Below are 15,781 nucleotides of genomic sequence, written 5' to 3'. Positions count from 1 at the left end.
TCCTTTCCTGAGGCTGGCTGTTTCTTGAACACCTATTTAACTCCTAAAGAGTAATTTGGATAACATTTCGTGTATACTTGGTTAACCTTCCAGTCCTGTGTGAAGTCCCTATAAAGAATAACACACATTATTTGCAGAAAAATGGATGGAACTATAGAACATTCTGCTAAATGAGAACTGCTGGTCTCAGAAAGCGAAGGGCTGTATGTTTTCACCCATATGTGGAAACTAGAAAGTAATTGGAAAGCAAAAAGGGACCTCAGATGAATGAGGAAAGATTCCAGTAAAACAGTGGAAGATAAAGGAAACTCTTCAATGAATGCTATACACATTTACATAATTATCGATGCCAATTCAGAAGCATGTATGGGGAAGAGGAGGGAAGGGGGGGATTTGGAGGAAAACACACCAAGTGCTGTGTGCATGTATGTTTTGGTCACTCTCTGGACCTTTTTATAATGTATAATGTATAATTATAATGCACCAATAAAAGTACATAAAATTTTTCTAAGTATGATAGCACACAGCTCTAATCCCAGTACTTGGGAGGCTGAGATAGGAGGATCTCAGGTTGCAGCCAGCCTCAGTAACTTAGGCCCTTCGCAACTCAGTGGAAATCTGTTTCAAAACAAAACAAAACAATAAATAAATAAAATAAGGCTTGCAGTGTAGCTCAGAAGTGGGATGCTCCTGAGTTCAATCCCAGTACCATAAAAAAAAAAGTTTAAAAAAAAATTCTTAAAGCACTCTTTGAATCTCTTCTTAGAAATTAATTAAAGTCTCTAAAACTAGGTTTTCTCACTTACAAAATGTCATTAATAGCTCCTGGTTGCGAATAAAGATTGCAGAAAAATAAATGGTACGTTGCCTAGAACATTGATTGCATGGCAGAATACTAGAATACTCTGTTCTAAAACAAAAAATGTTAGTCAGGATTCCTGCCTAAATCATGAGTTTATTAATACATTCTGAGCCATCATTGGCATAATAACCATTTTCTCCATCTCAGCCAATGGTTAACAAATTATGGCCCATGGACCAAATCCAGACTCCCATTTTATTTTTGTAAATAAAGTTTGATGGGGCTCAGCCTTGCCCATTCTCTTATCTATTGCCTATGGCTGCTCCTGAGACATTATAGTGGGATGAATGATTGCAACAGAGACAGGTCTAACAGCTTTTTCAGGTAAAGCCTAAAATATTTACTATCTATCCATTTGCAGAAAAAGTCTGCTAACCCCCTTCTTCCACTGGTGAAATCCTCCATACACCCTGCAGAAGTTCTTGTAAATGTCCAAGAAAGATTTCCAGAATTTTTTTTTTTTTACTTCAGGGCCATTCACTCAGTGGATTTCACTACTTCTAAAAATAATATATAGCCTTTTAACTTCACACATGCCTTGTGAGTACATAGAATAATTTTGATGTATGCATTTGATTAAATAAAATAGCTATTAAATTTAAGGGCTTGCTAAGTGTCGGTCGACATTACCATTCTTTCAGTTCTTAGAACAATCTTACATATCAGGAATTATTTTATCTTACTAATGAAAAAACAGTTCAAATAGGTTAAATCACATTTTTTTCCTAATGGTAAAATCAAGTTTCAAAGTACTATATACTTAATAACCTCGATTATCTGATTTTTGTTGGTTGGTTTGTCCTTCTGCAATGGGGAAATAGCAGTGGTAGTTTTGAATGAATACATTTCTTTTCTCTCTTTTTTCCTATTCAAAGTTCTAGGTTTAACACTACAAAGAAGCTAAAATTAGAGATCCCCGCTCCCCAAGCCCACATTCATTCATCATTAATTTCTCTCTATAACCCAATCTATTTCATAGCACTTATTATAGATAATCATTATCTGTTTCTTTAATTATTTCTTCCCGTCTCTCCCAGGAGACAATTTTCAAGGGCAAGACAATTCTGTCGTGTTTAGTGTAAGGTTTGTCTCATATGAAGAACTCAGGAAGCTTGCATTTGATGACTAAATTGAGTAACTGAGCCTGTTTGGTATCTATGACTATCAAAAACCCCTTGTCCTTTGAGCCAGTACAATAATCCTACTTGGCCAACTTAAACTGTCTTTTGACATAGCCTTCAACATCATCTATCTTACACAGTCCCCATCTTTGATGCCTCCTGGTACTTAGCACCTGGGCCGTTATCAGCCTTCTCTCACCATCCCCAGTAACCCGACCAGTCATTCCAAAGAGCTCATACTCTGCCCCCGCCCCCATTACACTTGTGTTAATGATGTTTTTCTCCTCTATCTTATGTTGGCATGGGTGACTTCTTGCTTTACATTTTAACTGATTTTCTTTGAGCTAGGAAGCTGAGAATTTATTTCCCTGCTATTGGAGACTACGTTAAATAACATATACCTTTTTTTTTTAACATTAGTTTGCAGTTGAATGAAGTATGTATTCAGGAAAACGTAACATCACTCATTAAACATCACATCCCCGATGCCAAGTTATCAGCAGAAAGTGAGAGAAAACTGATCTATACATTACCCTTAGAAACAACCTATAGATTCCCAGGTAACGTACATCAAAGGAATAAAATGAAGTAATACTCGTAACAATGATGGGAATGATGATATATTTATAACTAATGTTTATTTAGAGCTTATGATGTGTTCAGGTCTTGAAACATGATCAAAAGAATAATAGTAACAAATAGCAATTACTTTATCTGTTGTGGGAAATATTACGTTCTCCTAGTTACACTGTAATGCTTGGGTATTTGAGAGAGCTTCTTTCAGTCCTTCTCTCTCATTTAAGTATAATAAAAGAATATTCTAGGACCCTTCACTGCCCATGAACACAAATGGTTGAAACCTCTGGCTTAACTACTATGCTGTAACCATTTTTCTTGGCCAGGCTTTTAACACTGGGTTTTTGTGGCTACTATAGAGAAGTTTGCTAGTTATATTTGTCCTTCAGGGTCTCTGCTCTCTGCTGATGGGGCGCTATCGGGGGTTTGTATTGAGTAGTTGAAGCAATCTGTGGTTAGTAAAGACACATGAATTACCCTGTAAAGTCATTCAGGTACATACATGTTATGGTAACACCGCAAGTGCTCCTTAGAATCATTCAGCAAAGTGTTGACAGAACTCTAGACAGTGCTTTTTAACAGTGATTAAAATTTAGAGACATTCTGTAAAATTGTCAGGTAAAATGAAAAATGACACATAATACTCGTTGACATTTGTGGTGTGTGTGTGTGTGTGTGTGTGTGTGTGTGTGTGTGTGTGTGTTCTGGATATTGAACCCAGGGACATTCAACCTTCAACAGGGTCTCGCTACATTGCTGAGGCTGTCCATGAACCTGAGATCTTCCTGCCTCATTCCTGTCTCAGCTTCCCAAATACTGGGATTACAGGCACTTGCCACCATGCCTGCCTGGCTCACTAGCATTATAAATCTTTATTGTCTTCTACCTATCCGTATAAAATTCTCTAGTTGAGACAAGATGATTCTAACTTATCTTTTTGCCCAGGTAGACACTCCAGAATAAAACCTCAGGATTCTATAACTGTTCTATGATTTGGAATTAGTTTTTTTGCTTTTCTTTTTTTCTTTTTCTTTTTTTTTTTTGTGGTACTGCTGAAAGAACTCAGGGCATTCTACCTCCAAGCTACACTCCCAGCCTTATTTTTTTTTATTCTGTATTTTGAAACAGGGTCTCACCAAGTTGCAAAGGGTCTCACTAAGTAGCTGAGGCTGCCCTAGGACCGCGAGTCTCCTGTCTCCGCCTCCCAAATGCTGGGATGACAAGCGTGGACCACTATGCCCAGCAGGTTTTCATTTAAGCTTCCCTTAGTTACCCACTATAATTCAGATCTATGCAGACAGGTACCTCTGAGCTATACCCCCAGCCCTTTTTATATATGTAGTTGTTATTGTTTTGTTTTTGAAACAGGGTCTCACTAGGTTGCTAAGAGTCTTGCTAAGTTGCTGAGGCTGGCCTCTAACCTGTGATCTTCCTGTTTTAGCCTCCCAAGTACTAGGATTGTAGGCATGTGCCACCTTGCCTGGCAGAAAAAATATTTTAAATGACTTATCTCCTACATATATGCTTTGTCTGATACTTTCTGACTTGAAGAAGAGTCATTATCATCCAACTAATTCTCAAAAAAAAATTAGTTTTTTTTTTCCCTTTTCTTGGTTATAGCATGAATGGCTCTCATCTTCCTGTTCTCTGGAAAAAGTTTAGCTCAGAGTTGAGAAATCCAAAGTTCCAAAATTAATTAAATTGGTAAAGCAAATCACAAAAGACTAAAATGAATTTTAATAGACATATAGGTGACTATATGTCAGAAGTCATATTTGACCCATAAAAGGCTAACGTGAATTTTAAAAAGTGAATTTTAATAAAAGTGTGAATTGTTATTTGATCACAAAAGTATTATTTTAGCTATAGCATGTAGTACACAATAGAAAATAATATGTGGAAATTGTAAAATATATAACTCATTATAAAATATAATGTATTTATAACTTATTATACCATGTTATTCTTTAAAATATTTTCTATGGGCTCAAGTATTCTTTCACATATTTGTACTTTTTAGTTTGGGGAAATTTCCTCAGTTTGCAGGTGACTTTGGTTGCCTTTGATTCACTGCTGTGTATTTATTTATTAGAACTTTATAAGGATCTTGATAACTCTCCTGAACTGGGAATTGAGAATTATGGAGTTTCCATGACAACTTTGAGTGAGGTGTTTCTGAAACTAGAAGGAAAATCAGCAGTGGATGAACCAGGTAAAGAAAATGCATTAAAATTATTACGCAAAGTATTTACCACACCCAGTGCAGTCTATATCTCAGGAGGACCCGGTTCCAACGGTGTAATTACCAAATGTGGGGATCAAAGATGAATGTGTCTGTGTCATTTATGTTTCTGTAGATCTGTGTCGAAACCAGGTGTGGTTGTGCACACTTATAATTCCAGTGCTTGAGAGGTTAGGACAGGAAGATTATGGGTTTGAGGCCAGCCTCAGCAATTCAGCAAGGTTATCAGCAAGCTAGTGAGACTCTGTTACAAACAAGAACAACAAAAAAATCTTAAGTTCTAGAGGTGTAGCCTGGTACAATACACACACACACACACACACACACACACACACACACACACACAATTTGTGTCTATATTGATATTTCTGTAGAGGTAAAGATAGATAAACAGAAATGAGACACATACCCAAAGACTGAGATATGTTTTAACATCCTGCTATATTTGCCCATACTTTATGTCTCCATGAGACCCTTAACTCTTCCATTCCCACCTCTTATCGAGTATCACTAGAGGCAGCCTTTATCATTTCTTATTTGGAATTTTTGAGTTTGTTGGATCTGTAGAAGAAAATTATATAAAGCCACTTTCCCCCAAAATTAACATAAAATACCTGTCTACCAATAAGAAATACTTAAGAATCCCAAACAATACTTTAAAAAATATAAAATTTAAAAACTATAAAATCCCCGTAGATCAGTGTTTGCACTCTACTCCACCCCTCAAGAGTGTATGCTTTCATTTCTTCTCTCAATAAAATCAACCTATGCCTCGCAGTAGCCCATCCTGACAACATCGAGATCCCTCATGGGCTGAGTCAAGGTGCGCTTCCCTTTGGGGACCTCCCCAGGAAACCCCGTCCAGGTGGCATTTTGACCACTCTCTTATTTAAGATCTGTATTCACAGCATGTGTTTTTGTGCCTGTGGTTGTGTTTACACATTTGTGGGTGTACTTTTTGAGCTTTCCTATCAGGCTTCTTTTTGTATCATACAATGGACACCATCCTGGATCTCTAGAGATTGTAGAGAATGTGCATAAGTCAAAAGAGGATAGCCTCAAACACTGAATAAAATTTTAAATCTGTCCAGGGCTGACAAGTTATAATTAGCCCCCAGGATCATAGTTGGTCATTTACAGTTGACTCCAGGTTTGTGGCATTTCAGTTTGTAGCTTGCTTCTTTCTACAGGTGAACGTAGACAATTGTTTCATGTACAAAGCTCGCATGTCACACCTAGGCACTGCAACGATCTTGCATATTTTTCTAGCCCCTTTCATGAGTGATGTGTGTCTAAATTATCTACAATCTCTGTCATGGTTCAATGTAGAGTATCTTCTGAAGGGCTCATGTATTAAATGTTTGGAGTGATGTAACTAAGTCATGGGGTTGTAATCTCATCAGCAGAAAAATCCATTGTAATGGACTTACTGGTGGAAACCTAGGTGTGGGGTGTGGGCGGAGAAGGTGGGTCCCTAGGATGTGGCCTTAGGAGACCAGGCTTTTTGTCTTTGAAACTCCTTGCTTACTTGCTCTCTCTGGCTTCTGGCCTCCATATTGTGAGAGCAAAGCCCTTGCTCTCCCTCTGTCTGATTCCCAGAACCATATCCTGAGCTCCATAAACCCCAGCCTCACATGGACAGAACCCTGAAATCTCCAATAACTGTGAGCAGATAAATCTTTCTTCCTCTGCGTAGTGTGGTCAGTTGTTTTGGATGACAGCTGTGAGAACATTGACCGAGACAAAATCCTTTCTACTCTTATTTCTGTTCAAGAAATGAATCTTTTACCTATTTTTCTCATTCAAGAAAGCGGCCCATTGCCATTATCAGGCCAGCAGCAGCACAGGAGAATCTCACTACAGTGTCCTCAGACAAACAGATTCCCCCAGGAAACTCAGGAATGCCCATTTGAAGAGAGACTTTATGAATTGCTTTTTTTGTGTTTTGTAGATATTGACATTTGGGGAGAAGTACAAGTAGGAAGAGTTGGGGACACAGAAAGGCTTGTTGAAATGGAAGAACTTCTCTCTTCACTCACAGACACAAGGACAGTGAGGGGCATGGCTCTCTGGGGACAGCAAATCTGTGCCATTGCCAAGGTTCGCTTGTTAAAGTTAAAGCATGAGAGAAAAGCTCTTTTATCACTGTGAGTATCAGCGGGCCAGAGATATTTTTCTTTAGGCAATGTGTTAAAAATAACTGAGACATATAAACAAGAGAAAAGAAAACCAGAAAATATATATTTTTTTAAAAAAAAATTGCCTGTGTTTACAAAACTGTGGGATATGCACACAGTGGAATTTTACTCAGCCATAAAATAATACAATTGTGGTATTTTCCGGGAAATGGATGGATCTTGAGGACATTGTGCTAAGCGAGATTAGTCAGTCTCAGAAAGCAAGGAATCAGATGCTTTCCCTAATAAGTGAAAGCTAGGGTGAATGGGGTCATAGGAGGAACTCCAGGTGAAAAGGAAATCCTATGGAGGAGCAAATAAGGCGACCTAACTGTGGGGATGGGAGGTGGGGAGAGGGAAATGCTTTAAAGCGCATGATGTCCTTATTCATATCGAAGTCAATCACTAGACCAAGCATGGGAGGGAGGGATGGGGAGGGAGTGAGGTGGGGACTGGGTGGGGGCTGGCTGGGTGATGTGTGCGTTTATGTCTACACAAGATTTTTACCCCATTATGATGTATAAATACAATGCACTAATAAAAAAAACTTTTCACAAATTCCTGCTAAAGTAAATAAATAAATAAAAATAAAAAATTACCTGTGTCTGCAAAACTAAAGTATAATACACGTTTAGTCAATGGATCTCATAGGTAGTTTATCAGTTAAAAGACTAGCAGGTGGGATTTATCATGTTTCAGAGATAATTAATTCTAGGGAAAAAGCTATAACATTCACTATTTTTAATGTATTTTTATTGGTGCATTGTAATCATTTATCATAATGAATGATAGAGACATACCTGCACATAGTAGCTGCAGATAGAAGATCCCACCTGCCCCTCCCCTTCCCGGTACATGTTACTGAGATTAGTGTTGGTAATTTTATATATTTATATAGCATTATTTGAATTGTTTTCTTAATCAAATCTCCATCCCCTCACGTCCCTCCCTTAGTCTCTTTCTATTGTTTTACTGAACTCTCTCCTCAGTTATCTAATGTCTCTTTTTTTCCAATTTTTCTCTAACTTCCACCTATGAGAGGAAAACATAAATCCTTCACTTTCTGAGACTGGCTAATCTCATTTAGCATAATATTCTTTAGTTCCATCCGTTTTCCTGAAAATGTCATAATTTTTTTTCTTCTTTAATGTTGAGTAACATTCCATTGTGTGAACGTATTAGTTTTGTTATCCATCCATCCGCTCGACGGAAACCTAAATTCAATGCAATCCCTATTAAAATACCAATTATCCACCGAGCTGGAAAAGTCAGTCTTCAAATCCACATATAACATTTTCTCTTACTCAAGTTCTGCAAGTGGCAGGCACATTGGGAAATGGATCCTCTTTCCCAAGATCTATATGCCAGTACCCATTTTAGATATTCTCTGGTTATCCTACTGGCTCATCTCTAGATAGCATGACTCCTCCCCATCTCTATCCTTCTTAAGCAGCTCAATTCTCTGCCCACTCTGTGCATAACAGGTGCCACACCTGCTTCCAAGACTCATAGCACCTTCTATTACTACCCTGGTGCCATGGTACCGTGGCCATCAACCACTGCCATGTCTCTGAACACTGTATTCTGCTTAATCAATAAAGAGATAGGTGGCCTGCCACATAATTGAATCTCAATAAATAACTGCTACACAAAGAGAAATGGGAACTTCTGATAAGAAAATTAGTGCATTGTAAGAAAAAATCTTTACTATTAAGCTAGTAATACTATATAACAAAGTCTAGAGAGTAGAGCGTGTAGGGATGCTGACCATTTGGCAGGCAAGATATAGTTATAAAGTAGGGCAGGAGAAAGGAGTTGAAGTAAGAAATATAATGACAGCATCATAAGATTTTTTAATTTCCTTAAAATGGGTAATAATGACTAAAAGTAATGAAGAAGTTGACCTTGGAGATGAAAGAAATCTTGTGATCACTAAGAGAAACAGGGGCTATAAAAAGAAAAGTGGACAGTGAAGAAGATCAAGGGTGATGTGTTGAAGGAGCAAAGGAGAGGCCAAGAACCGCCCTGGAAGCACAGAGGGCAGGCAGAATCTGAACACGAGTTTAAGGACACATGTCCCACGAAAATGATGGAGTACCCAAGAGCCGATGACCAAGAGGCGATCAAAGGATCACTCTACAACCCTCCAGTTTAGTAATAGGAAAAAAGGACAAAAGACTCGGGGTACAAGGCGGAGAGCTAAGTGTTTAATGTTCATAGTTTTTCGGTCTCAGCATTTATAATCTGCTCGGATCGCTTTGAAAGGTTAGGAAATGAAGGTTAGGAAACTCACATGGACGATTTTCTTCTGTACAGGCTATTGATCCTGGCAATTGGAGTTTCCCCTCTTCTTTTGAGGTACATTTTGGTGAAAGTATATCAAAGCAGTTACACGTGGGAACTCTCTCCCCATTTGTACTTCCTTGCTCCTGGACAGCAACCACAAGATCCTCTCTCTAAATTACTGGTCATCAATAAAACAGGTAATTACGGTTTCCAAGGACATCCATGTTGTAGCATGTATCCATGGACCAATATTTCATTTTTAATTACTGAATAATTTTCTGATTTTTAGTCAGTCATCAGCAGATGGATGTTTTTGCTCAAATAACTGATTATTATGAATGTTGTTTTTATAAATGTTTATGGATAATGTTTTGCGTGAACATACGCTCCTATTTCTTTGGCACGTCATGTTAGGAATAGAATTGTTAGGTCACAAAATGACTTCATTTAACTTTTTGTTTGTTTGTGGTGCTGGGGATTGAACCCAGGGGAATTCTATCTTTGAGCTATCCCCCCAGCCCTTTTTTTAAAATTTTTAAACAGTTTTGCTAAGTTGTGAGAGCCTCGCTAAGTTGTTGAGGCTGGCCTTGAACCTGTGATCCTCCTGTCTCAGCCTCCCAAGTCCTTGGGACCACAGGCATGTACCACCACACCCAGATGTTTAATCTTTTAAGCACCTGCCAAACTGTTTTTCACAGTGAGTGAGCCCCTTTGTATTTACCCTAGCAACTGGAGTTGCGTTCCAATTTCTTTTTTTAAGATTTTTTTAATTAGTGCATTGTATTTATACATCATAATGGGGTAATAAACTTGTGTAGACATAAATGCACACATCACCCAGCCAGCACCCACCCAGTCCCCACCTCACTCCCTCCCATGCTTGGTTTAGTGGTTGACTTCTATATGAATAAGGACATCATGCGCTTTAAAGCGTTTCCCTCTCCCCACCTCTCATCCCCACAGTTAGGTTGCCTTATTTGCTCCTCTATAGGATTTCCTTTTCACCTGGAGTTCCTCCTATGACCCCATTCACCCTCGCTTTCATATATTAGGGAAAGCATCTGATTCCTTACTTTTTGAGACTGACTAATCTTGCTTAGCACAATGTCCTCAAGATGCATCCATTTCCCGGAAAATACCACAATTGTATTTTTTTATGGCTGAGTAAAATTCCACTGTGTACATATCCCACAGTTTTGTATTCCATTCATCTTTTGATGGACATCTTGGCTGGTTCCATAGTTTGGCTATGGTGAATTGTGCAGCTATGAACATAGATACACATGCATTAGTTTGGTAGTTTGGTTTCCTTTCTTTTGGGTAGATACCCAGAAGTGGTATTGCTGGATCAAATGGTAGATTTGTTCCCATTCTTCTGAGGATTCTCTATACTGTTTTCCAAAGTGGTTGCACTAATTTGCAATCCCACCAACAATATTCCAATTTCTATACACTTTTGCCAACATTCATTATTTTCTCTCTTCTTATTATATCCACCACAGTGGTGACTATAATGAGATATCAGAGTGGTGCTTATAATAAGGCATCACAGTGGCATACCTTGTGGTTTTATTTGTATTTTGCCAATAGCTCATGATGTTGATCATCTTTTTTTATGTGCTTACTGACTTGCTCAGAGAAGTTTTCTTACCAAGTTTTAATAGACCTCCTTAAATGAATATTTTTTTATTTTATGTAAAGGATCTGTGAAAGCCTTTACATCACTATTGTGCAGGTCTTCTCTGTCAAGAAATATTTGAGAATCAATTAATAGGCTATCAGTAGTGTAGTGGGCTTTGGCAAATTTGAGGTTAATTATTAAAAAAAAAAAGGTCATTAAAACATACTAGTCACAGCTATCCATTACAAGATTCTAGAAAAAAAAATCTAGTCCAAAAGTCATATCGTGCTTTAAAATATTTTTACATCATCAGTAAGCATAAGCAAATAAGCAAATTGTGAAGTCAGCTCCTGGAAAAATGACTAGATTCTTAATTCATTGTAGCAAGCATGTTATCATGTGGAAAAATATCCTAAAAGTCCATATTACAGTACCGTATAAAAACATGAACCGTAATTTGACTGTGAGACTTGACTTTGCTTCTTTTAGTTTTGAAATAGCGAATGTGTTAAATTTCACCTCAGGGGCAAGCATCGATGACTTCATTCGTTCCGTGGAGCACCAGGAGCTCGCTGTGGAAGTGGACGCCTCTGGAGCTAGAAATGGCACTGACGACCCATCTTACAACGGAGCTATCATCGTCTCCGGCAGTGACAAGGTACACTGGTCTCTAGTTCATGATTCCCAAAGGTGTAGAAAGCTAACATAATATACTCAGGTTTCCAATTCCAGAAACAAAGATAAATAACAAATATTGTAATCCATTCATCTGTTGATGGACATCTTGGCTGGTTCCACAGTTTGGCTATGGTGAATTGCACAGCTATGAACATAGAGAGACATGCATTAGTTTGGTAGTTTGGTTTCCTTTCTTTTGGGTAGATACCCAGAAGTGGTATTGCTGGATCAAATGGTAGACTTGTTCCCATTCTTCTGAGGATTCATCTATTACTTAGAGAATCATATTCATGTGTAACAATCCGAATATTCCTCATTGTTTACCAACGAAAACTGTGTATATAAACAAAATACATACTCCTGAATATCCCTTGTCATGCATGTATATAAGTCTAAAGAATTCATTTTTTTCTAAGATTTAAAAAAAATTTTTTGTAACCTCTGTCTGATTTGTTATTTAATTGTGAACACTCAAAACCTGATTCTAGCCTTAAAAAAACAGCTGGTATCTTAAAAATTAGATATATGAATTTTTTATTGTTTATTTATTTATACAAGTGTTTGCTTCTGTTTACGCAGGGTTTTTACTTACATGATGTTTGTCATCATTTTCGAAGCATGTGGCTCAATGGTAGAGCACTTGCCTAGCTTGGGTGAGGCCCTGGGTTTCATCCCCAACACCACAAAAACAAAAACAAATGAAAAAGAAAAAAAGGATCCCATATCAAAATATAAAATATTAAAAACCTTTAATAATTTATAAACTTCCTTGTATTTTAGAAATACAACTTTCTGCTAGCATGCAATACCAAAAGACTGAATTGCTTCCCGGTCCTTATGGATATTGTTAGTAATGCCCTGCTTGGAATGTCTACACCAGCTGCACGTATTAGAACAGACAGAAGTACATTTTGGGGGGTAAGTGTAAATCTTATGGTCGCTTTTCCAGATTATGCTTTTAAGTCCTGGAATATTATTGAGTAAGACATTGCATAATAAATTAACATTTGGATTCATGCTGGCTCTGTGACTTTCCTAAATCAATGCACTTTTCAGAACTTTGATTTTTTAAATGCAAATAGAGCTAACTAAACGGTTTACAAAGAGAATGAGAACAACACAAGTACAATTGTGCAGTATTGTGATTAACACAAAGGTAATGAACAAAAAAAGGGAAGGAAGGAGGAGGGAAAGGGAGACAGGGAAGGAGGGAGAGAGAGAAGGATAAATAGTATTACTGCTTTTAGAAATACTAGAAGAGGAACGCCTGGCTTTTGGTTCATTTAACTAACCTTTAATGACTGTGGTGACCTTTGCAACTTTTCTAAGAGAGGTACATTGTAATTGAGAAAATTACCTTGGGCTTCCATCTAGAAAGACATCCTGTGTTAGTTAGAATGAATCTGATACCCACACGTTAGTGGACCTTGTATTTATGTACCAACATATTTATTTTAACCAGTATCTCCAGCAACTCACTTTATTTGCTATTCAAATTTACCTTTTCATTGCTCCCAAAGCAAGAGTTTTCAGAGTTTTAAACCATGCCTCTAGCCAGGCATGGTGGTGCACACTTGTAATCCCCGCGCTTGGGAGGCTGAGACAGGAGGATCGCACAGGTTCGAAGCCAGCCTCAGCTACTTAGTGAGGCTCTCAGCAACTTAGTGAGACCCTGTTTCCAAATAAAATATAAAAAAGGTCTGAGAGTATAGCCCAGAGGTAGAAAGCCTCTGGGTTCCACCCCCAGTACCACAAAAAAATAATAGAAAAATATAAACTATGCCTCTGTCCAGCCCAAAGTGAGTGTATTTACCACTGAGGACTTACAGCTACCCAGAGTGTTCTGAAAGCATTCTGACAATAAACTTCATCCTCACCACTCCATGTTTAGCAAGCGTCTTTTTGATGCCCATGCTGAAGATAACCACGCTATGGTTCTCACTTTCTTAAGCAAGGTACCTAAATGACAACTCTGTGAACCATGAAAATAACCAGGGGTCAGTTTCAAGGCAGTTTTTGAACCTTCTGTTCTTAAAGATGGAAGGAGAGGGTTAAGGTTAGGGTTACGGTTAGCAGCCATGGCATAGCAAAGCCCAGAGATTTCCCTTTGTGCTTTCCCTCTCTCTTCTAGCACTTCGTTTCTACTTTGAATCTCCAGCCAAAACTGATCTTATCTCACGATGTGCCTAAGAAAATGACTGATTACAGCCATGAAACATCCAGTGTGATTTTTGAGTCAGACTATCACATTTGAAATAATTATAAAGATCAGTTGGACACTGAAAGTGTCTACTGTGAATTATCAAGTTATCTTGATAATTACCAAGACTTAATGAACTAGAATTCTCGTCCTTTCTCTCTCTCTCCATATTTATATAATATATAAAAAAGTAGTAAGCATATATATACACATGCTTACTACTTTTCTTTTTTCCCATCTTAAAATGGCTTGTAAGTCGGGCGTTGTGGCGCACGCTTGTAATCCCCGCGCTTGGGAGGCAGAGACAGGAGGATCGCGCAGGTTCGAAGCCAGCCGCACGCGTTGGCTTAGGAGACCCTGTTTCCAAATCAAAATGTTAAAATAGGTCTGGGAATGTAGCCCAGAGGTAGAAGGGCTTCCAGGAACCCCAGTACCACCAAAAAAAAAAAAAAAATGGCTTGTACCACACTTAATATTCACAAGCAATTAACATAGCTTAACTTATAGATTAAAGCACTGAATATACTTAGGCGAATTTGAAACTCCCTAAACATAAAGATTTGGTCCCAGCCTTTGAATTGATTTTGTAGTGCGATTTCACATGCAAACATACCAGTGAGACATCCCAGTGAGAAAGTTCTCTATGTCAAACATGATCTAAAGGAGCAGGTTTTAAATACACAAACTATAGCCCAAAACACCTCTGTCACCAGTATAAACTTCAGAATTATAAGGCAAAATAATAATAAAAATCTTGTTCTTACTGATTTCCAAATGAGTATGATATCAATGAATGCGTCGTCTCTCAATCACTTTCCTCAACCTATAAATCTACGTATAAAGCTAAGAGTTCAGAATTGAAGCTTAACCCTGAGAAAATAATGAAAGATCTTGGGAATCTTAAAGGGGACCTAAGAAAGAATTACACACAGTCAGCTTGATATTTTTAAAACTGTATTCCAGAAAATGAACTTAGAATTTGTTCCTTCGGCTCACTGTATTCTTCACCTTTTCAGAACACAATGAATAATCCATATGAATTCCTGGCACACACCTTATTCTGGCTAGCCTTGACCTCCAGTTGCCCTCCTTATATCGCCATGAGCAGCATCGATGACTATAAGGTAATAAGACGTAACTGAAACTTCCATTACTTTGTGTAATTAGAAGCTGAAGGCAACGCAATTACAAGATTTTCTGTGAAGCTATTAAACCTGTGTCTACATTACACATATTATACATAGATATTATATATGTGTAATAAGTAATAAAAATACTAAAATAGTAGGAAGTTTCACAAATGGAAGTATAGATATATAAATACATAGATAATAGAGAATGATTCTAAATTTATAGGAATATGCAAAGGGCCTAGAATATACAAAAATAACTTTGAAAAAAAAGTTGGAAGACATACTTCTGATATTGAGGCTCATTAAAAAGTTAGAGGTGAAAAAGTTATAGGAATTAAGAATGTGTTATATTAAGGATAATTGTATATTATATATATATAATTCTTTATAAAGAGACACAGAGACAGAGGAATCGCTGTAATGAGAAGCTAGTCTCCGAGATGAATATACTCTCCCTGCCACGCCCCCACCCCTGTAAATCATTCCGTCACTAGGGTTTTTTTTGCTGCAGTGTTGGAGCCTTGATTATTCCCTCCGATGTCTTCTTTCGCCTACTCTTACCAGATGTGTTCTGAACATCAGTGTCATTCCTTAGTGCAGCTGACTGACATGTTTGTCCACCCACCACCCATCCTTTCACCTGGAGAACCTTTGTATTAGTGTTGGCCAGCTTTTCATCACTGTGACCAAAATACCTGGCAGGAACAGCTTAGAATAGGAAAGGTTTATTTTGGCCCATAGGTTGAGAGATTCTGTCCATAGTCCGCTGGCTCCAGAGCAGAAGCGTCATAGCAGCAGGGGGTGGCCGAGGAAAGCTGTTCCGCTCATGGCATCAGACAATGGAAAGGAGAGTCCTCAAGGCTGCTCCCTGGGTGATCTGCCTCA

General features: G+C 38.0%; 1 protein-coding gene across 1 annotated transcript in view; it reads left to right on the top strand.

Annotated features, from left to right (window-relative positions):
* Positions 1-15,781, top strand: part of LOC308275761 (ABC-type organic anion transporter ABCA8-like) — a gene marked incomplete at both ends in the record, with an annotated part of 54,489 nt that overhangs the window by 23,367 nt on the left and 15,341 nt on the right. Inside the window, 7 exons of the mRNA XM_080714114.1 lie at positions 2,404-2,543; positions 4,652-4,771; positions 6,753-6,948; positions 9,295-9,461; positions 11,410-11,543; positions 12,344-12,481; positions 14,780-14,887. Coding sequence (XP_080570240.1) covers positions 2,404-2,543; positions 4,652-4,771; positions 6,753-6,948; positions 9,295-9,461; positions 11,410-11,543; positions 12,344-12,481; positions 14,780-14,887 — 1,003 coding nt within the window. The remainder of the gene's footprint in view (positions 1-2,403; positions 2,544-4,651; positions 4,772-6,752; positions 6,949-9,294; positions 9,462-11,409; positions 11,544-12,343; positions 12,482-14,779; positions 14,888-15,781) is intronic.

The sequence above is a fragment of the Muscardinus avellanarius genome (assembly GCF_963383645.1).
Source record: "Muscardinus avellanarius genome assembly, chromosome: 16".
Classification (NCBI taxonomy): Eukaryota; Metazoa; Chordata; class Mammalia; order Rodentia; family Gliridae; genus Muscardinus; species Muscardinus avellanarius.
The sequence above is the reverse complement of the archived record's forward strand: the minus strand, read 5'-3'. Positions and strand labels throughout refer to the sequence as shown.